The sequence below is a fragment of the Pimephales promelas genome, chromosome 14 (assembly GCF_988280905.1).
Source record: "Pimephales promelas chromosome 14, fPimPro1.hap1.1, whole genome shotgun sequence".
NCBI lineage: Eukaryota > Metazoa > Chordata > Actinopteri > Cypriniformes > Leuciscidae > Pimephales > Pimephales promelas.
This window is the reverse complement of record NC_142782.1, coordinates 3,388,312-3,412,330: the sequence shown is the minus strand read 5'-3', so window position 1 is coordinate 3,412,330 and position 24,019 is coordinate 3,388,312. Positions and strand designations below refer to the sequence as shown.

The following is a 24,019-nucleotide window of genomic DNA, read 5'->3' as shown; positions in this document are numbered from 1 at the left end:
AAACAATCTCAAAAACGATTTTTTTGACCGAAATGACCGAAGAGCACCAGAGGGTTGAATTAGAAATTGAAAAATGAAAAAAAAAAAAAAAATCCTTGAAGAAAAAAAAAAAACTATTAAAAATTAAATTTGTGGGAAAACGTTGTTTGGTATTTGTTTTATAAAATGTATTTATTGAAAAAAATAAAAACTTTTTAACAAAAATGTTTCACTGCTTATTATTTTAAATGTTTATTGTCCATCAAATCGGTGTCTTAAATGATAACAAAAAACAGGAAATGATATCATAAAGAACCCCTGTACAGAGGTAAGTAAGGTCACTCTTATAGTCATTAAATTTAAACTTATATGGAAAATATTTGGAAAATAATTCAATTTTAAAAAAACAACAACATGAAAACAAATAGTAAAAACTTAAGATATTTTAAAACAGTAAAAAATAACATTATTCTTTTTAAAAACATTACTGTAATAAATAAGCATTTATTTATTCTCCACTGGGCTCTCTAGTACATCCCACCCTGCCTCGGTCAGGCATCGACTCTACTACACCACAGTCTTCCACTCCTCTGGCTCCACCTCATCCCTCCACCCCTCTGACTTCACCGGGGTCCTACTTCTCTTCCATCCTTCCCGTGGTCCTGACTCCCTCCGGGTCTGCCCTGGCCTGTTGAACCCCTGTCTTCACCACGGTCCCGTGAGCCTGCAGTTCTGGTGTCACCTCGGGTCTCGGTCTCTTCCATTCAGCCTGGGATTCCTTCACTGTCATCTCCGTCTCCATCAGTCGTCACCATAGTGTCTCCTCTCTCTCTCCTTCCACTCCCCCATGAACTTCAACCAAATGGAACTGGATAATATTCTGTATAATGTTCCAATCCAATCTAACGTCTGAGCTAATGCTGCCTGAATCACAATCATGCTCTGTTCGTTCGTCGGCCAGGGGAGGACTGGTCCCCCGACTGACCCTGGTTTCTCCCAAGGTTTTTTCTCCATTCTGCCACCTGATGGAGTTTTGGTTCCTTGCATCGGATGGCTGTGTTTTGTGGCAAGCCGTTTTAGCTTTTATTCATTTCCAGGATATGAATTCTTGATATCAACAATTCAATTTTTTGATATCAAGAATTGAATTGTTAATATCAAAAATTTAATTCTTGATATCAACAATTAAATTAATCAACAATTACATTTTTTATACCAAGAATTACATTTTTGATATCAACAATGTTCTTGATATCAAAAATGTAATTCTTGATGTCAACAATTGTATTTTCACTAGTGAAATGTCACCATAGGCTGCCATTCAAAACCAATTGTTGATATCAAGAATTGATTTCTTACTAGTAGAAATTCCAATTTCACATATCAGAAATACAATTATTACTAGTAAAAAACTTTATTTTTGATATCAAGAATTTAATTCTTATAGTTGAAATGTCTATTCTTGATATCCACAATTGAATTGCTACTAGTAACAATGTTCATTTTTGATATTAATAATTACATTTTTACTAGTGGCAATTTAAATTTCTGATATCATACATGTAATTGTTACTGGTAAGAAAGCCATTTTAGATATCTGAAATAATGTTGAAATCAGAAATACATTTTCAGACATCAAAAATAATTAATTTTTACTAGTAACACTTGAATTATTGATATCAAGAATAGACATTTCAACTAGTGGCAATTTAATTATTGATATCAGGAATTCACATTTTTAGTAACAATGTAATTATTGATATCAAAAATTATATTTCTACTAGTTAAAAATCAATTCTTGATATCAACAATTCATTTTGAATGGCAGCCTATGGTGACATTTCACTAGTGAAAATACAATTACAGATATTAAGAATTCAATTGTTGATATCAACAATGCCATTTTTTGATATCAAGAATTCAATTGTTGATATTGATATCAAAAAATGGCATTGTTGATATCAAGAATTCATATCCTGGAAATGAATAAAAGCTAAAACGGCTTGCCATAGTGTTTAACAGATTGTGCTTTAACAGATTCCAGTGCTTTTGGAGTTGCAAGGAAGTGACATCATGTTTTGCAAATAGTGTGAAGCTTGCAATGCAAATGTGTTTTGCTCCTTGAGTGTAAGGTTTTGCTAATTGTGGGAAAAGTTCAATTTTAGTGTGTAAGGTATCGTATAAAAAAAAACTGTAATAGAAATGTGATGCATCTGTTTTTATAAGGCTACAGAAATTGGCCAAACGCAATAGCCTATTTGTAATAAACACCAAAACAACATTACACATACTAACCAAGTTTAAGAAGGGCCCAGGAGCGACAACGAAACGACTTTTGCATATTAATAATTTGCTGATTAGCCATGAATAATTATACTGTGAAAGCTGTTTAGCATATTGAACTAGAGTGACATGCGCTACGTGCTCGAGTCTCCTGGTACTGTTAAGCCGTTCAGAAGACGCAGCCTATCATCATTTGTTTTTATGAACCTCGCTGTACGGTCTCCACGGACAAAGCTAATTCAATGAACCATCAGGTCATTAGCACAGAGCAGAATAGCGGGCTTATCTCAGTAAAAACTCATTACGGAACGTACCACCGTCTTTGTGTGATATGCTGACATCGTTTCCATTTAAAAAGGCTAATTTGGCAGATAGAGATGTATGAAATGATTGCATTTTGCAGGTGGTTTGCAATTGTTTGCTGTCATTGGTAATGAAAACAGCTTCATATGCTCCACTTGCTAAAGTGTGTCCCCCGGTAAACGCCTCGTATATTACACCTCACTGATACTATAGTGGAGGTTTTCCAAATGCAGATAAGCTTTTTTGTGAAAGTGGGGATGTTGAAAGATAATTAACACCCTAATTAATCATGTATAGACAAGACACGCATTGGTGTGTGACATGCTAGTGTGACAGCTTTGAATATGGGTGTTTTTAAAATTAGCACATTACAGAGAAACCATGTTTGAAGGGAGCTGTTTATTCATATTCAGGTGTGTGTGTGTGTGTGTGTGTGTGATTCTAGCACAGAGATCTCCTGAGACAATGCTGCTTTAGTTACAAGACTACATCTTGCACAGGAATTTTTTTTTTAATAGAAGTTAAACGCAATTTTCCATTCCAGTGCTCTACTTTCCCACTATTTTTCAATGTAAATGCAAGACGGACATCAATTGATATATCGTTGTGGCCTTGTTTACAGCTGGTATTAAGATGTGTTTCGGTCGATCGGATCACAAGTAGACGAGACAAACACTTTCCCATTACACCTGGTGTTTTAATCCGTCTCTTCTGTCCACTTTCAAACACTTCTGTCCTGATTTCTTGGAGAGGAGGGTCTATATGCGGGTAAATGATCGTCTTTTCAGATCTATTAATCTAATGGACGACATAAGGTCGTGTAATTTGCATTTGAACGTGACCGGGACTCAGAAAAACACACTGAGAGCATCAGCTTTAGTTTCTGCTCTGACAGATTAGACCATCCGAACGCTGTGTGTGTGTGTGTGTGTTAGACATCAGGAATGATGAAAGAATATTGTGATTGGTACGTTTTTCATCTTCAACCCAAACTTGAGTCTTCAGTCGACAGTTTAAACCCCGTCTATCGCTGTTCCCATAATGTTCCCACATTACATCAATAGCTGGAGAGAAGACGGCCTCTAGTGTCTGTTTGAACACATTCGATCACATGAGCGTTTATTGTCATCTATATGAGGAGAATAGCAGTTGAGCCGAACAGTTCAAGACGCTCGTGTGTCGTGACGTCTGAAAAACGTCTGACGCATGTCTCAAGTTCCCCCAGTGGTGGAAAATGAAGCTGACCAAAAATCAACGTTGATTCAATGTTTGTCTTTTTCAACACTGAAAATCATTGAAATATCAACATTGATCCAATATTATTTAGGATTGGATTTTCAACCTCAACCAAAATGATGATTCTGATGAAATTTCAACATTGAATCAATGTCACATAGCTATCTGGGAAGCAATCCGGTCAATGTGTTTTCAACTTACTCTGGAAGTGAAGGAAACTCAAGCTCAAAGCTTTTTAGACCCGTTTACTCCTGTATTTAACGTCCACTTGGACCAAAACGCATCTTAATACCATAGTCAGTATAAGAAGTGCACAGAGCCATCTCATTGGAACTCCATTGAGACAAGTGAAGCGTTTTTGGCGATTTTTTAGCACTTCCGTCCCTGACGCGCAGACTCAAACAGAGCTTGACGACGTAGATTTGACGTGAGCGACTCGTCTGTCTTTTAGCAAAGAACGTATATTGACAAGAAGTGAAAGCCAATGGGCTATATGCACGCATAAGTTCCGCATTTGACGTAAGGATGCTCGTCCATTTCCGGTTGTGTAGATTAAAGCGGAGGAAAACCGGAGAAAACGGGATTATGGCAGAGTCTTCAATATTTACTGTCCTCCCGTCTTTGAAACGAAACGTACATACGTTTAGATGTAATTTTATATATAGTTATGTTTATTTAATATAATTTTAAACACAACGAGGGGTGTCTGTTTTATCTGTTTTTGTGACTAACGTTTCATTAGTATAACCATGGAGTATAAAATTCAATATAAATTCTCGCATTGGACTTTATGATCGGCGGAAGTTATCGAGCATCCTTAATCCTTCACCGGAAATAACGCCGTGCATAGAGCCCAGAACGTTCCATTGCAACACCAGCGCCCAGCAGCAGCCCTACGCTTCCGCCATTTCGGGGTGAAAGCGACTCGGCAGTCATATAATATATATTTAGTCCAGTGCAGAGATCATTTTTTAGGTTGAAATAATTAGGCTAGGTGATTATAAAACTCACAACAGTTAAATTTATAGCAGTTAAAAAGAAGTTACTTAACCGGGCTTTTACCCCATAACTTGAGACAGAGAAGTTCAAGGATTTAATTCATTATATTACTCTCCACTTTAAGTGTGATAGGTAAAAATAAAGTGATATCAGTTCATAAAGTTATAATAACATTAGACCGTTTCCCGGGAGGTACACATAACGTTACTTACAAAAATAAGTAATCAATGAAATAAATTAATTCAGCAAATACATGTTGTACTAAAATGTAAATGTTTGACGATAAATATATAACAGCAAAAGAATAGCTTTACAGTAAACAGTTTTTTTTTTTGCAGTAGCCTACTATAGCCTATCTTATATTAATGACCGTTAAAGCAAGACCTGTAAACAAACATAAAAACCCAGCCAATGACCAAGTGGCAATTAGTTATAGGATAACGGACACAGCGCATCAATGATCATCATGTTTGTAGCATGATCCAGGGGATTAAAACGTCCAAAATATATTTCAGGCCTAGTGGAGTTGGTAACTAATAATAGTAGTAAAAATGTAAAGTTGCTTACAATGGAAATACTCACTAATGCAAGAAAAAACTACCTCAAAAAACTATTATCTGTGCTGTTGTCCAGTAACTCCAGTTGGAATTTTCACCCCGATATGGCGGCAGCGCTACTGAAGCGCCATCTAGTGGCTGTTACCAAAAAAGCATCAGAGTTTCGCCTCTTGTTCTTCTATACTCTTTGCTTTTAGTGGCTGTGGCATGAGAAACAAGAACAAACGACAACTGTTATTTGACCAATATTTACAGAAAAGCAGAAGTATTTGAAAAGCCTTGGTGGCATTGTACTAGCACACACATTTGATATTAATTTAAACATACAGGATTTATATTCACATGCATGTATAACAGTATAATGTGTATAGTATTTCACTAAAATGTGGAGATGAAAATCTAAACAGCAAGGTATGGTTTTAGATTTTGATTAAGTGTTTTATAATCCAATAAAACCATATAAATTATGAGTACATACTTGTTGTCACTTGTCAGTTTGTTTAATATTAATGACACACACACACACACACACACACACACACACACACACACACACACGTTTCTATATAGTGTATGGGAACTTTTCATAGACATAATGATTTTTATACAGTATATTCTTTCCCCTAACCCTAAACCTACCCATCACAGAAAACTTTCTGCATTTTTACATTTTCATAAAAAGTAATTTTGTATGATATATATATATATATATATATATATATATATATATATATATATATATATATATATATATATATATATATATATATAATGTGGGGGATAAAAAAGATTAAAACAAATTAAAATACTGGTTTTAATATTTTGTCCCGATAACAAAGGGAATACCAGGCACAAAAACACGCTCACGCACACGTGCGGATTTAATGTGAGTTAGAAATCAGCTATGTCAGGTTTGGCTGTAAACATGCTGATGGTGGTCGTGTGGGTGACAGGTGTGTGTGCATTATCATGAGACATACAGTAACATGAGAGTGAAAACCTGCATGTATTCGTCCTGAGTAAAAGAGCACTGGCGCCCTCTGCTGGCCATGAGCGACGAAAGCACTGTTTATGATCTACTGACCTGTTATTCATATTTTTAAAAAGTAATAAATAAATAAAATTAGGCTTTCAATTTCAATTTGTGCAAGTGTATAAACATGAGAAAGGTAGTTTGCTCACATGAGTACAAAATAGTCAATAGGTTAATTATAGATTGATGTGTAATATGAGTAAGGCTATTTCTGTGAATGTGAGAGACATACATTTCATTAGCTGGTAAAGTGCAGTAAATAGTCAAATTAAAATACACACAAACGTTTTATCACATTATTTTTTCTTTTAAAAACACCCTCACATCACAGCAGCGATAACTATTTTTTTGTAATATGATGCAAAGGTAATATAATGTGTTGTAAATGTACATACTGCAGTATTTACGATGCTGTTAAAACACGTGACCACAGTCTGTGAAAAGGGTCCACCGCTTTTCATTTGACAGTCACTGCTGATGTCATTTGTTTTGCTCTGTACCGGAAGTGCTGCTGTAACATCACAGGGAACCTCAGCTGGGCGATCAGAAAATAAACAAACTGAACTGAAGCGTCCTCATCATAATCATCATCATCATCGAGTGTCACACGACAGCAACAGGCTTCTTTAAAACATCCGATCATTTCCGGTAAGTGCACCGACAGCTGAAGTGTTGCAGATCTCACACAAACTCATTTGCTGTACTGTAAGTTTATATTTATAACGATCACACTCTGTTGTCAGCCGAATAAATCACATCCAACCTTTGATCACATCACTTGTGTTATCGTAATGTTGGGTTTAGTGCCACTTGCTGCGAATAGGAGTAAACAGGCCAATCTTTACAGCTACACATTTTGAAAATAAAGGGTATCAACCTGAAGCTTGACACTCTTTTTTTAAGCACAAAGCCCCTTTTTGTAATGATGTATTCACATTAAAATTAAAATATTGTGTATGACCTGTTTCTTGTTTCTCTGTGGTATTGCAGCGAGACAGACAGGTGTTTGTTTCCTGTAATTAAGAGAATGTCTTCTTCCTATTTACATGGTGGTGTGATATAACATTACATTTACTTTCTATTAATAGTAATTAATAACACAGGATGAGGGTCCAGTTCTGTGTGTATTTACCCGTTTCTCTCCCTGTTCTTTCATTTAGCAGCAGTGTGGAACAACACACAAACATGTGAGCAGGTTCACTTTGTTTGCATTTTTGTGTCAAGATGGCTGATGATTTGGCCCGCTCCGCTCAACCCTGTGCAAAGCAGAAATACCGCAGTAATGCCCATTCACAGGGGCTGTTAGACGGGCTCCTGATGCTGCGACAAGGCGGCATTCTGTTCGACGTGGTGCTCTTGGTGGAAGGAAAACCTATCCAGGCCCACCGTATTCTCCTCGCGGCCTCCTGTGACTATTTCAGGTATGTGTGACACTCCCTTCAAAATCAGGGTTATGCTCTCCGAAGCTGCAAATGTGATGAATTCATGTGATCAATGACTTTTCAGCATCATTACTCCAGTCTTCAGTCACATGATCCTTCAGAAATCACTCTAATATGATGATTTGCTGTTTAAGAAACTTTTATTTTTATTATCAATGTTGAAAACAGATGTGCTGAAAACCGTGAGATATTATTTTTTCAGCATTCTGTGATGAATAAAAAGGCCAAAAGAAGAAGCATTGTTTCAGTTTTATTGTCCAAACCCCTCACCGTTTTTAATAAGCCTATTCATTTAATATTCAGCTGTTTTGCAGTTCACCAGGAGTGTGACATACTTTTCTAGAAGAAAAAATACCAAGTCTTTCAATTTATATGAGATTATAAAACTACACGCCCAATAATTATGCAATAATCATATTGGACCACTCGCACATAAACTACTCAATAGATGCTGAATACACATTAAGTTACTAATCATGTCAGCGATCAACAGCCATGTGACATATTTATTTATTTATGTGGGTCCGCCATGTCCATGACATAAAAATATCCATGATAAAAGAGAAATTAAAAGAATTCTAGAACTCAGATATTATTATAGAAAAGAGTAGTTCACTTTAAAAAAATAATAATTATGCTGATAATTTACTCACTTTCTTTCTTCAGTCGAAAAGAAATTAAGATTTTTGATGAAAACATTCCAGGATTTTCTCCATATAATGGACTTCAATGGGGTCCAAACGGTTCAAAGGTCCAAAAGACAGTTTCAGTGCAGCTTCAAAGTGCTTTAAACAATTCCAGACGATGAATAAGGGTCTTATCTAGCGAAACGATCACTCATTTAATAAATAAATAACAAAGTTTAAGTTTTATAAGCACAAATGCTCGCCTTGCTTTGTTCTGTGTGACTCTCCTGTTCGAACTCGTTCATCAAAATGAACAAATCTTTTTTCGACTCATTTAGTTTATTTGTGCTTATAAAACTTTTTAATATATTTATTAAATGAGAGATCGTTTCGCTTGATAAGACCCTTATTCATCGTCTGGTGTCATTTAAAGCCCTTTGAAGCTGCACTGAAACTCCCATTTGGACCTTGAACCGTTTGGTTCCCATTGAAGTCCATTATATGGAGAAAATGCTGGAATGTTTTCATCAAAAACCTTAATTTCTTTTCGACTAAAGAAAAAAAGACGTGGACATCTTGGATGACATGAGGGTGAGTAAATTATCAGCAAACGTTTTTTTTAAAGTGAACTACTCCTTTAAAGCATATGTATGAAATGCATTTTGAATAAATGAAGTTAATACTATTAATGGTTTATTACCTATGATTATTTTGTATATTTAAAGATTATTGTAAAGCTAGCATGTTCTTGGGAAAAAAACTGAACTTAATCATCTTTATTGTTCGACCTGACTCTCGGTTGTGTATCTAACACACACATTCCTTCTTTCCTTTTCTTAAGTTATATTTTTGGGCTGTTTCGCCTTTATTTAGATAGGACAGTAGGAGGACAGACGGGAAGGAAATTGGACCGGGAAAAGACAATCGACCTCGGGTCACCCGAAGTTGCCCACACGGCTATGGCTCCGTATAGCATGCTTGATATTCAAAAGATTGAGCTACATGGTTATTGTTTCCCTGTACAGCGTTTCATTCCTCTCTGTGTTTTTTTTAGGGGGATGTTCGCTGGCGGTTTGCGGGAGATGCAGCAAACCGAGATCCCGGTTCATGGAGTCACACACACGGCGATGATGAAACTGCTGGACTTCATCTACACCTCAGAGCTGGAACTGGACCTGGACTCGGTTCAAGAAGTCCTGTGTGCCGCCACTCTTCTGCAGGTGCAAGATGTGATCGGCTTCTGCTGCGACTTCTTGTTCTCCTGGCTGGATGATGACAACATCCTGGAGGTGGAAAAGCTCGCCGACATATACGGGCTGAACCAGCTCGGGGAGAAAATCCGCTCGTATCTGCTCAAGAACATCCAGACTTTCTCGCGGACGCCCGTGTATCGAAAGCTTCCTGCGGAAAAGATCTTGAGTGTGCTTTCCAGCAACGAGCTGGAGGTGAGCTCGGAGAACGAGGTGTTTGAAGCAGCTCTGCACTACCATTACACCCCTGAACAGGTGGAGAAGGATGAGGTGTGCTTACAGGTGAGGAACAGATGGTAGTGATATCCAGTAACAATCAAGGCTTGACATTAACACACTGCGCGTGTATTTCAGCAGTGGCGTGTAACGCAGTCACTCCTACGTGCCACTTTGATGGGTTGAAGTCATTTAAATGTAATACTAGGGCTGGGTATTGACACAAATTTCACAATTCAATTCGATTTCGATTCACAAGCTTATAATTCGATTTCGATTCAATATTAATTATTTTGGATATCAGTTACAATATGGCAAATTTTCTCAAGGAAATCAAATCTCTTAACTAATGCTGTAAACTATGGGAGTCTATAGTTGTAGCCTACTAGGCTTCATTAGCCTAATATGAAGGTAGTACTGTTTTGTATACAAACACTTAAATTACACTTTTATTTATTTTTATAATAAGAAGATATGAAATATAAGCTGTCATAAAAACTTGCCAGAATCATTCAAATATGCATTAAATATTGAAGAACGATTATAATGCAAATGTAATATGGTGTATATATTTAGCGAAATGCTCCTCTAGAGTTATTTTTTCTAGCTGACTAACGAGTTTATGTAGGTTTTCTGAGGTAAATATGACGATACATGACATTGATTACAAGCTGTTTAACTGAAACGCTGATTAAGCGAATCAATGTGGCATGATACGGATTTCGATGAGTTGTACTCTATCTTTTAACACACTTTCAGATGCTCATTCATGTTTATTTGGCGCTGTGACTGGTATTATTAAGCCGGAAGAGAGATCAGCGCTGCTGCTTCTCTTGAGCTGAGCCAGAGCGATCTCACGCCACAGCGCCAAAACCTTATTTATGTTTTTGAATTTCTAAAGTAAATGGACGTAATTTGAAAATTGAGACTTTGTTTCATATCAATAGTAACAAAGGACAAAGATTATTGTGAGTTTTTGGATGCGCGCAGCCGCGATACAATGTCCCATTCATTCAAGTGAAACAGGATGACTAATCGATTCTTGAGATTTAAGAATCGATATCGGTTCGTAAAAATGAGAATCGATTAATATCGAGAAATCAATATTTATTACCCAGCCCTAATATATACGTTTTTCAATATACACGTTGTCAAAAATATCAATTTTTCTATTCATATCGATATTGAAATATCTGAAACGCTGCCAATACTCATTTTCTGCAGAATAGATACACAATACCAGCTGCTTTCTCTCACTCTCATCTCTCCGACAGCGAGTGACACACAAACCCACTCCTTTCATTAGCTACGGATGAATATTGTTGGAATATTGTTACAGGGCTTGAATTTTGCTGTGGTATTGCAAGTATTGTGTATAATTTCACTTCTCAGAACTAAACCGAGTTATTTTTCGCTGCCTATTTGGCTTAAAGATTCAGATACACACAAAATAATGTCAAAATGTCGGTTTTGGCGAGTATTCACGTAAACACAGTCAGTTATGTTTAGCAGTCGAGAAAGAAAACACATGTCTAACAGTATAATGGATCCGTGCGTCAGGTCTTAAAGTGACAGCAGTTTAATATTCCTGCTGCCAAATTATGATATAATATTAAAAATATCTATATGGCAGTTTTCCCCATGGTATCGATGTCAAAATTGTGGCCAGTGAAAATGCTGAGTGGCTTGTAACTTTGGTAAACCACTAGCCACAGCAACTGCTGAGCAAAAGAGTTCATGTCAAACCCTGGTAACAAAGTATTTCTAAGTATTTTTATTTTGGGAATTTGTACTTCACTACATTCCAAAGCATAATATCATACTTTTTACTCCACTACATTCCATAAAAACATATAATTTCTCGTTATTTCTAAGTGAAGAAATCGCCATCCCCTCTGAGACGCAAGAGCGATGTCCGATTCGTGGGCGAGTTGATTCATTCCAATGAATCTGCTGAATTGGTTCACAAATAACACTGAACGATTCATTCACGAATCTGACTGATCCACAGCTGTTTTTGAGTCAACACTGATTCAATTATCCAGTCAAAATGAGTCAAGGTATATCGTCCTCTGAACTTGAAAGTGCTTGTGACTGATCGTGCAAGAATTTACTAATGAATTTTAGCACTGATTATTTTAAATGATATTCTTAGGTCAGTTATTTGTGAAGTAAATCTGCTGTAAAAGAGTGAGTTGTTTAAGAAATTGGCATGGGGGACTTTCCATAAGATCATCTTTCAATGCAAATCAAACGAGCTATTAGGCTAACTGAAGTAAAACCATGCCAATCTCTAGATGTGGTGGGAGGTGTGTGATGATGTGGGGATATTTTAATTCCAAAGGCCAAGGGAACTTTTATCAGGATGCATATTATCCTGGATCCATGAAATAACTGGCTTTTAAAAATAAAAATCTGCCTGACTCTATGGGAATTTAACATAGGGGGGCCCGTGACTTATGCACCCTGTATTTTAAGGAAAAACATTTATTTATTTATGATACATTATTCATTCACAAAGAAAATTGGTGTCCTTAAAGGTTGGAGTTTTCCTCATTTTTCTAATTAAGGCATTAAGATCAATATCCAAAAGATGATTTTTTATTCCTCTTTTTAGGCAACTTTAGCATGGGGGTCAAAACTTATTCACACCACTGTAGAGGCGATCGCAGTGATCAGAGAAGGGCTCATTCAGCTTATCAGGCGATTGTTTAAGCATGTATGGGTTAGAAAAAACGTCTATTTTTAATGTTGCGCAATGCAACTTTAAGTACATTAAAAAACAAATGCTGAAAATGAGTACTTTGTCTTGTACTTTTACCGGAGTAAGATTTTAATATTGTCCACCACTGGCGATATCTAAATCAAATGAACTCTTCCTTTAGGATCCTCTGCGGATGTTGGAAGCGGTGCGGTTCTGTCTGATGGAGAAGCATGTGTTGCAGCGCTTGCACAGCCGGTTAAAACAGTGTCCGCTACGAGACTCTGTGGCCGCCGCTCTACGTTACCACAGTCAGGAGATGTGGCAGCCGGTCATGCAGACCCCACTCACTCAGCCTCGCTGCAGCTCCCAGTGCATTCTGGGATTCGGTGGCATGTATTCGTCTAGCGCACTGGTGGACAATGAAGAGCGGTTCCAGGTGTTCCACCCCTCCTGGGGCGAGTGGCGGAGTCTGGGTGCAGAACGCGCTCCTCGCATGTCCAACATGGGCATCGCCGTGCTCAATAACTTTGTGTACTTGGTTGGCGGAGACAAGAACACCAGCGGCTTCCGGGCTGAATCTCGATGCTGGCGGTAAGTGGCGCTGCATTAAGGGCCGTCGAACACACCGGGACGAATATCGGCGCACGTTATTCGCCAGCGTTTTTCAACGCGTTTTTTGTGTTCACACCCAAGCGATTGAGCCGAGTGAACGTGCAAATTCATTCCCTGACATTAGATGGCGCCCATTTGCTCTGCAATACCACTCCATAACAGTTCTCTTTTATCGAGATTATTGTAGTTGCTGTCGCGTTTGACATATAGTTCTTTATGTTATGACACCAACGAGACCGGCAGCTCGACCTCGTCTTATTTCTTCCCGGCAGTGTTGACGCTACTTTGCGTATATCTTCTTTGCGTTACGTATGTGTGCTCGCCGTTAAGACCGTTTTGTGTTTGAGCGCCCCCAAGTTGTGTTTTATTGTAACTTCAGAAGCTCCAAACACGTGAGCAAAAGCGCCAATCTCATTGGTCGGATAGTTTTTGGCGCGGCGTGTCCAACTAAAAAAACAACCCGAGGCGTTTTTTTTTTTTAAATTACGCTTTTATGCGTGGTGTTTTCCACGTCAGTGTGCGCACTCACATTGGCGTCCTTTGTTCAGTCACGAGGCGTTAAACGTCGGCAAATATCGCGCGTGAAATTCGTCCCGGTGTGAACAGGCCTTAACGGTCAAATTATTATTATTATTTTTTTTTTATATATGGTGAAATGAACCAAAGCTCACGTGGCCGTCGTCAGATTTGGAAGTCACTCAAAAAGCTTTTTCACGGTGGCTTCAGTTGACTTCAGTGAGGCGCGGTGGTTTATGGGAGGAGTAGTTTCTTTGCTCAGAACACAGTCTTGTACCCTTGACTTTTTTTGGATTTTCTCTTAGTTTTTTAACTCGAAATGATATATTGTATGCTTATGAGTTCAGCTGTAGCTGGTTATCCTCAGACATGCTCTAATACTCTTTAGATATGGATTTTACAAAATGTCAATGAAAATTTACTTCCCGCACCAACACTCTCTCGGGCTGTGGGGGGGACTGTGATGCTCTAAAGGGTCTATTCTAAGCCTTCACTTTGAAATTACATAATTACGTAATTTTTCATATTAATTTTACGTAATTTTTCAATTAATTGCGTAATTTTTCATATTTGACCGTTCACACACACACACGCACATTATATATGTGTAAATCTTTTTTTTTATTTACCATGCTGTTAATTTCCTGTATAAGGTATTTGATTGGCTTAGAATGATAATAATTGTTCCACTCTTTCCAATTACACTGATAGCTGGTGATAAGTGGTGATTGAATGTACCAATACTGGACAGTTGTTTACTGTTATCCTAGTTAGTGGATGAACACAAGGCCATGCTTAAAGGTACATTCGGACCGGTGTCGATCTATCGTATTATTAACTCACTATCATCCATTGTCTGCAATACATTTCTTCTCCCTCTCCGTCTCTCTGCCATTTTCTCCTCTGCTAAAGAAACTCTTAAGCCTCTTAAGACTCCTAACAATTTTGACCTTAAGACCTCTTTTAAGGGTTAAGATACTCTCTGATTAACTTTTTTCTTTACTAGTAGGATTTTTTCTTTAATTTTAAGAGTAAACGCCCACATTTCTATGACTTTTCTTAGAAATTTGTCACTAGGAGCTACTCTTTGCATTAAGATTCTTTATGAATACAGGCCCAGGTGTTTGACTTGCAGGAGATTTACTTTGAGCTTTAGCTACTCTGTTTGGGATTATTGGATTTGTATTATATCCAAATCAGAGGCCAGTATAATCCAATAAGTGTGGATTGGATGATTGGATTTATATCCAAATCTGAGATCATTGTGATTGGAAGACCGCTCATAGTTTGAAATCAGCTCCAAGACTCTCAAATGAAGTCGAATTATCGAAGAATAAATCTAGAATAAGAAGAATAAGTTACATCTATTGAATTAGAATCGTATCTGCGCGCACATGATGGGCCAAAGGTTAGAAACATTCTAGTTTGCATATGATAAATGAAACTATATAGGCACTTTATCAAAGCAACTTACAAATGCACAAGCAATTTCTCATACCAGAGACAAAAAATGACCACAATATTGCAGTGCCCGGTTCCAAAAGGTTAGTGCAGAAGTAATTGAAGGAAGTAAAAATAGAGAAGCCTTTGATTGTGGTTTTAGTAAATTGCTGACAGAACTGGTTTAGTATTTATTGTATCATCTTACCACAAAATATTTCCTCATTACTGTCATGCATTGCTTTCTCAAGGTTCTTTACATCTCATCAGAGTGTTATGCAGAGCTCTTGCTCTCTCTATTAAATCTGTGCTTGTTAATTGAAATCAAGCTGAAATAAAATATAAATATTAGATGAAAAACTTAAAAAATAATGAACAAAAATCATTACACCCAACACTGATTACATGTGTAATCATATTACTTTTTTTAAAGTAACACCATTACTTTTAAACTTACAACAAAATATCTGAGTTACTTTTTCAAATAAGTAACCCAAGTTACTTTGTTTTCCCATTTTTTGACTGACCGCTCCCCTGTGTCCATGTCCAAAGGAAGTCCAAAGGGATACTTCTAATAATAATCACGGAGAATTTTTTATTTAATCTCACTTTATTAACCATGTCTTTGCTGCTGACCTACAGTAATTCAGTTCAAACATACGAATAAGCAAAAATGACTTTTGTTAAACATCACGTTTGTGTTTCATTTTCGTTTTTATTGCTGAAGTAATGCGTTCATGTGCTATGGTAATTATGGTAAATACCAAAAGCCGAGGTGGAAAATGCACATGAACACCCCCTCATGTGGTATTTTCCACTGGGCAACTCGTAGAATATTTTGATGGACGAGTTGCCGAGATGAGATAAACTTTGAGCTTTTCAAAATGGCGGAGAGTCGTGAATGGTAAAAATATATATGATCTAGAAAATGTACAGCATATTATTTACCGTTTGAGTTTTGATAAATCATTTTCTTGCTGTTGCAGATGACTTAAGCAATCTAAAGTAGTTTTAGCTAAATAACAGGTCTGGATCTCCATCTTTTTACCACATTACGACAACAAAAGCACTTGAAAAAGCACACCTTTGGTGTAAAAGGGCCTTTACATTTGCCAAAAGTTTATATTATTATATAAGTAATATTTATTAGCTAACCAAAATGTAAAACTTCTATGTAGAAAAAAAAAACGCTCATAGCGATCGTATAGCGCCACTGACTTTTGTTTTGTTTGTGTTGGGTTGTCATCACGTAATAACACACCGCTCTGGCCCGATCGACCTATCAGAATCAATTACCCACAGAGCCGTGTAATAACAGTATTTCATTAATTCCTTTGTCTTCTCATCAAGGTACGATCCCCGCCACAACAGCTGGTGTACTATCGAGCCTTTACGGCAACCGCATGCAGATCATTGCGTCTGTGTGGTTGATAAGTACATCTACACCATCGGAGGACGAGACTACACCACTGAGCTGGACTGTGTGGAGCGCTACAACCCACAAACCAACACCTGGGAATATGTGGCGCCGCTCAAACGAGAGGTGATAAACTGATTTAAAGACTTTTAAATCGAAAATTACATCAATTGTTGCTGATTGTGAACTATGCCAGTTGTAGATGTGCTAACATTATGAAAATTACTATTACATTCTCTCATATAATTGAACAGTGCATCAGTTCAGGCAGGTCACGCGATCAAGTCATAGCATTTACAAATGCAAATCAGATACTTCAAATTAGAGCCCGACCGATAAAGGATTTTGAAGGCAGATACTGATACAAATATTTTGAGGTTTTAAATCCGATATATCGGCCGATTTTTTTTTTTTTTTTTTTTATTAAATATTGTTGGATTTCACACACGTGTAAAAGAAAAGCTAACTTTTCTGCACAAGATACGTTTGATACTTTTTCTCTATGTCTAAATGTTCACTCCTCGCAAGTATAACTTACATTTTACAATACAGGAACTGTAACTAGAGATATGCGAGTTATAAATACAGTAATCATTACTTTATTTAGGCAGAAAAAGTTCATTGTGGTTTCCAAACTCATTAATGTTAACGTTAGCGGTCTTCCACTGATGATAGTGGCATTAGCTAGCTTTGTGGTTAGCTAGTCTATGATGAGCCATAATTTAGCAATAGATAACATCATACTGCAAATTGTAAAACATACATTTTCAATATAACAGGCCAAGGAGAGATGATTGAAGCGTGTTTCGTCTGTTTTTATTTTATTTTTGAAATATTCGTTTATCGGCCATTATGACTGCCGATACCGATATTTTGGAAAATGCCCAATATCGGCCGATATATCGGTCTGGCTCTACTTCAAATATCACTTTCCTATTAATATAACATTGTACACAATTGTTCCTGGAGCGTGAACTGTTGTGTGCTTAAACAGTGTACACGACCAGTCAAACTTTGGAATAATTAAGATTTTTTTTATATTTTTAAAAGAAGTCTGCATTTATTTGATAAAAAAAACTGTAGTATTATAAATAGACCTGTAATACTCCATTACATTACACTGCCTTTATATTTTAAAGGTTTGTTTTAGAGTCTCCTAGAATATGTTTGCATGCATCCAAGGTCAAAAAAACACTTTAATTTTCTCATAATATACGTTGCAGCATCAGCTCTTTCCTCACAGTGTCTGAAACAGTTCAATAAAGGATTCAGTCTCTCTAAGCCCCTCCTTTCCGAGATTTGCTCCGCTCTGATTGGTCAGATGCTCCAGTATGTTGTGATTGGTCGAACGCTTACAGCGTCCATTGCCTATTTCAGCTCTGGGTCTTCCTCAACACTTGATACACAGTGATACGTACCGTCACGATGGAGTCGGTTTTACCGTTTCAAAATCAATTGAAATGTACTTGGCATATAGAAATTTGTCACAAACCTACGGAAGTTCGTGCAGAAAGTAAGACTGGACTTAATCACGACTCATTTCAGTTCAGAATTGCTTTTTTCTTTTGGGAGATGATAACCCCATTTATTCTGCACTTTGGTCTTTAAAACTTTGCTGACCTTTTACATTCACAACAACAGCTATAATACACACTCCATGAAAGGTCAAATACGAAAAAAGCATAATAGGGACACTTAAAGGAACACTCTGACTTTTTAGGACTTTGGCTTATTCAGCATATCCCCCAGAGTTAGATAAGTCCATACATACCTTTTTCATCTCCATGCGTGCTGTAACTCTGTCTGACGCACCCACTGCTAGCCTAGCTTAGCACAAAGACTGGATGTAAATGGCTACAGCTAGCATACTAATCCCAAAATAGTAACAAAATAGCGCAAACATTTTCCTATTCACATAATGTGATGTGATGTTCCTTTAAAGGATCATGTGATACTTCAGCCTGCTTAAATTTCAACGTAGTCATCACAGGAATAATTTACTTTTGAAAATATAGTTGTAATAATATTTCACAATATTATTGTTTGAGCCTTGATGATCATATGAGACTTCATTACGAAAAAAAACTCCATCATAATTATTCCAAAAAGATTAGCCGGGAGTGTAAGCTGCTAAGCGTAGTGCACAACAAACTGCAACTACGGCAAGAATGTGACATGAGTTTATGAACTTTCAGCTTCATGTGGATGACGTGTGTTCACACTGTCTGCAGGTTTACGCCCACACCGGGGCAGTGATTGATGGGAAGATCTACATAGCATGTGGTCGGCGGGGAATGGCTTATCTAAAGGAGACGTACTGTTACGATCCCAGCGGGAATCACTGGAGTGTGTGCGCCGAGGGCCCGGTGGAGCGCGCGTGGCACGGCATGGCGGCTCTCAAGGGCCGCGCATACGTCATCGGAGGCAGCAACGACGGGTGCGGTTACAGACGAGACGTCCTCAAGGTACTTCTGAAACACCTGCTTCTGCACAGTTTACATGTTCGTGGTTCGACTTGTCATGACTGTTTTCCAAAGATGGCTCCTGTCTGTACACACGAAGTGAACTGTCTTCATAAAGTATCTTCTTATTAAACGGTCTGTACACTTACAAAGTTCTCAATGCTTCGTTTTGCATGTATGGACCCTCATTATGTTTCTGTGTTAGTGTGGGGCTATTTTGAGCCTTGTTAGTGGTATAAACTAGCGATTTCTTTTTACTTATTTTATTACCCCATATACAAGCGTTATGCACTAAACAGTTTTTAGAGATAAAACTCTTTACATTCGATTATCATGAAAACAAATCTCAGAGAACGATTGACTAGGTACCGATGTTTTATTAGACCAAAGGTTCATTTTGCGCCGGAGTTCTCCTTTAAGTCATTATTTATGACTGAGCTTGGTTAATCAGGCCATAAAGAGTATATTAACTAAAACCCTTTTCATTATCCAAATTTGTCATTAAAAATGTATAAAAAAAAAAACATGGACACTGGTTCATGGGATCATCGCTAACTAGCAGTGAATCATTGAAATTGTGACTTTTGCAGTTTGATACGCGCTCCGAAACATTTGTTTTGAACAAGCAAAGATTTTTTCTCATAAAAACATGAGACGTGCAATAGTGTTCACTGCATTCGCTGCATCGTGATGAATGGAAAAGGCAGGGTGTCGAGAGCGACATGTTTAAAAAGCTGTGAGACACGGCGCAATAGTCATAGACGGTCATTTAGATCATTTTTTAATATTTAAATACATTTTTAAATTATTTAAAATTATTTTTACCTCGCACACACTGAAGCACGCTTGGCGCTCGCAGTGTTTTTCAGCCTCTCCAGTCTCACTATATAAGAACATGAATGCATTTCCAAGTTCTTCAGCATTTTACAGTTTCATTTAAGAAAAACTATCTTTATATCATTAACACATGAAACACAAAGGTCTTCACCACAACCCGTCAAAATAAAAGTTCGGTTTAACTTAAAAATATATTACTCAGTAGAATTTAGAGATCTCAATTTAATAAGAATACTAACACTAATAATAATAAATTGTCAAAAAATATTTTTAAGGAATAATGACACTTTTTTCTTCTATGTTGTCATTTTAATTAATGTTTGATGTCTTTATTTAATTACTAGAAAATTCACAACAAAACATTTAATGGAATTTTTCTGTTTTTATTATTACTAAAATGGTTGTTTTTATTAATATTCAAGCATCACAGACAATGGCAGTCTGCGATCAAGGCTACTCTGGCATAATGTCGATAACACTTCTATAAATACATGATTAACTTAGCTCTCACTAGACACGCTACCTTGGCTGTTTGTTAACTGATTTTACTGTTCAAATAGTGGCAGGCTAGGACTAAAGTGGACTTGGCTGGTTTCTGCTTGTGTCTAGAAAGTGCTGGTACTTTGAAAGTTGTATGGTAACATAATTAAAGCCAGTAACTAGCAAGTACACTACTTTATGTTAAATACAGATAGTTTAGGGGTTGAATTAATTAAATAATCGGCTTACCTGTTATGAAATGCTTCCCACATACATGTGTGAGGGGTCTTTGGGTCCCACAATCCTCAATCTGGTGCTTCCCCCTTTATCGCCTGAAGCCATAACATTCTTCTTTCCGCTTGTTTTATTCAGCATGGTAAAGGTATAAATTATAAACCAGGTGTTTTAAAAACATTTGAGGTCCAGCTCACCACGCAACAACTTTTGGGCATGTTATTTTTGTTCTTCTGTTACCGGAGTAGACAAAATTCAGACCGTCTCAAAATAGAGAATCCAGATCGAGACCGTTTGTTTTCCCCCAAAAAGGGGCGTTAACCTTCGACGACGCAAAAGTAGCGTTGCCTTATAAGAATTTTGATTGGCCCAAAGCAGACTTTTTACGTGCTCATACCGAGCACATTACCGGTAATTTACTGGTAATGTTACAACTTCCCTACTGGTAATTTGCCAGAACCAATTTTCCGGTATTTTTGAAAAGGCCATGTTCACACATGATCTGTTACCAGTAAACACTTTGTGTGTGTGTGTAAGGGGCTCCTGACAGGTCTTGTCTGTGTGTGTGTGTGTGTGTGTGCGCAGGTGGCGTGCTACAACCCAACAGCAGATGTGTGGTCTGTGGTGAGCCCGCTGCCGGCTGGTCACGGAGAGCCAGGGATGGCCGTCCTCGATGGGAGCATCTACATCATGGGCGGAAGGTCACATGACAAAGGCAGTCGGATGAAGTACGTTCACGTTTATAACGCAGAGGAGGACCGATGGGAGAGCGGGACAGCCCTCGAGGACCGCGTATCTGGGATTTCAGCGTGTGTCTTGCTTTTGCCACATGCAGCCATGGCCCAGGCGCGCAGCTGGGAGCAAAGGGCTAAAGCATCATGGGAAGAGGTAGACTGGGACGACTCGGACAACTCGAGCGAGGACTGATGGTATTAGCGATGCTCAGGTTGGCTGTGAAGTTTGGGGTGTTATAATCAGACTTTTTAAGATTGAACAGTACGTGTAACCCATCAATGTGGGAAGATCCGAATCCAAGTCTTTCCTGTTTGTGGGTTCATTTTACTGACTGTTTTAGGTTGTTTTGTTTCTGTTTTATGTCCAGAACGATGGGAAACTGTTGGGGATGCTAACAATGTACGTGCACTTTACAAATACAGATGAATTGATTTGGTTTATAATGAAGGTGCCTTTATTTTACTGACGTGTAGTCCAATGCCTTTTTTATTAATAGATTTGAATGAAGTGCAATATAGGAAACGAATGCTCTAGTGCAAGGGTCGGCAACCTTATGCACACAAACTACCATTGGAGGCTATGTTTCCATCCCTCTGTTTTCATCCGCATTTTGGGATACCGCTTTATGCCTGGTTCGGATTACACGTTTTTTTTTTTTGTCTGTTACGATAGTCACTGTGTCAGATTACGAGATTTTGACTCCTAAAATCTTGTTGTGTCGTGGACAAGACGCATGTCAGGACTACGCGTTGCTTCCTGACCAGTCATCGCATGCCGTCTTTAATGGATGAAGCGGTGAGTGTTGTATTGGCTGTCCTGTGTTCAGAAAAATGTAAGAAAACTCGACAATGGACACGTTCCTGGATTGCTCGAAGAGGACAGTGTGGGCTGTCAATCCTCCAAAGAGAACTTGAGGTAAAATATTGTTTTCTTATATATTTTTACTTTTAGTTTTAACGTTAGCACCATCGTCTCTCTTTCGTTGCGCCATTTTTGAAAGTTGTGTACGGAAAAGCTTCTGTGGTCCTATTGGTCAACCAATGGTCGTGGACGACCGTTAAAAAAATTAAACGTGCTAGTCTTTTGGTCGTGATGTCGTGAAGCATCACATTAGGTTGTCGCCCACTATGACACACTTTACGAGATGATACGATCGAATATTGCGTCCCGACGTCCGTTGTCGTTTACGAATCTCCACGACACCCTACGTCAAACGGATCTTGGGCTAAAATCGTGTAATCTGAACCAGGCATTAAAGGGGTGATGAACTGAGAAATCAAATGTTCCTTGAGCTTTTGACATCTAAGAGGTCATCATATTATAAGAATATCCTGTAAGTTTCAGAACTGAAAACGTCCTTGTTCGTCCAATAAAAGCTTTTATTGACACCAGGCTCGGCAAACGACTCGTTTTTCAAAGTGGGGAACTATGACGTCTAAGAGGATAAAACCCCACCCCCGCAGAAGAAGATCAACGCCTACTTCAACACGGCCGGTTTAGCCCCGCCCACCGATTCCCGCATTACACACATAGCTAAATAACATAGATTCCTACCTTGTGATGACAAACCGGATCGAGAGTGAAACTCATTGCAAAACTGTTATCCGCTCACAGCAGCGGGTCGTTTACTTCCAAGTCTTCAGTGCAAGACGTCCGTAAAAACCCAGCGTTTTTCAGCTAGGCTCAAAACTAGGGTTGTAAATAGACTATTACTTATTCATTTTTATGTTTTTGAATGTAAAAACCAAGCGAACGTCATAAGTTGACCTCTTAAAATAAAATTTAAAAAGCCAGTTCATGACCCCTTTAAAAACTGCTGGATGGAAATTCAAAGATGAGTCTGGAAAATTTTTTTTAACACATTTATGGAATTATGGAACTGCGTGATGGGACGGCATACAAACCAGCGGACCCGTCTCGTAGTAGCACAGCATCTGATATACGGTTTCGAAACGCCTGAGCAAAAGTATGTCGTCAAAGTGTCTCGGTGTAATTATCTTCCAGAACTGTCTGACACCGAACAGCAGCATCTTCTTCTGAAAGCAATACAGATAACACGGTTATTGCATTTTGGTCTGCAATATACAAAAAGGATGATCTTTGGCGGCTTCTCATACTTGGTGATATTTAGCGCTAGTTTATTAGGAAGTGATGATTTTGTTCTCCTGGACTCACTGGATGGAAACGGTGCTTGATTCGCAAATGTTTTACGCGATGTTACAGGCTGGTTTGTTTGCTGGATTTTTGGTTCAGGTTTGAAAGTCATGATCTTTAGACTATGTAGCCTAATATCATAGTAGGCCTACTCCCCTCTTTTTTTTTTTTTAAAGTTGCCAGCCAACACCAGCTTTTTTGACCATTTTCACAAAATGTTCTTGGCCTCCAGAATATTTTGTCGTATGATTTATCTGAACATGCAGCCTCTGCTTTTACACAAAATTTTATTGTAGCTTCATGTATTCTTTTTTTATCAACACTTGTGGCTAAGTTTCATAAAAAAAAGCAACATTTTGAGCAAAAAAGCTGACAAAATTACGTTTTTTATTAAAGAAACCAGTTGGATTCAGAACGATGATCAAAACACAGATGGAGTAGATCAAGTTCATCAACTCCCCTAGATTCCTGCAGCTCGTCCTGGGTCGACATTTCATTCAGTAA

General features: G+C 37.9%; 1 protein-coding gene across 8 annotated transcripts; it reads left to right on the top strand.

The window, feature by feature from the left end:
- The first annotated feature begins 6,858 nt into the window (after positions 1–6,858).
- Positions 6,859–21,827, top strand: klhl22 (kelch-like family member 22). 8 transcript variants are annotated; one of them, XM_089119277.1, is made up of 8 exons: positions 6,860–7,038; positions 7,551–7,811; positions 9,300–9,425; positions 9,513–9,990; positions 12,810–13,219; positions 16,547–16,739; positions 18,845–19,078; positions 21,164–21,827. In XM_089119277.1, exons 2-8 carry the CDS (start codon positions 7,615–7,617, stop codon positions 21,551–21,553), a joined length of 2,028 nt encoding a protein of 675 aa, XP_088975403.1. In that variant the 5' UTR covers positions 6,860–7,038; positions 7,551–7,614; the 3' UTR covers positions 21,554–21,827. The 8 variants fall into 8 exon arrangements, with proteins under 8 accessions (XP_088975402.1, XP_088975401.1, XP_088975400.1 ...); XM_089119276.1 differs by having other exon boundaries at positions 6,859–7,038; positions 7,615–7,811; positions 9,300–9,990; XM_089119275.1 differs by having other exon boundaries at positions 6,859–7,038; positions 7,554–7,811; positions 9,300–9,990.
- Positions 21,828–24,019: the final 2,192 nt, after the last annotated feature.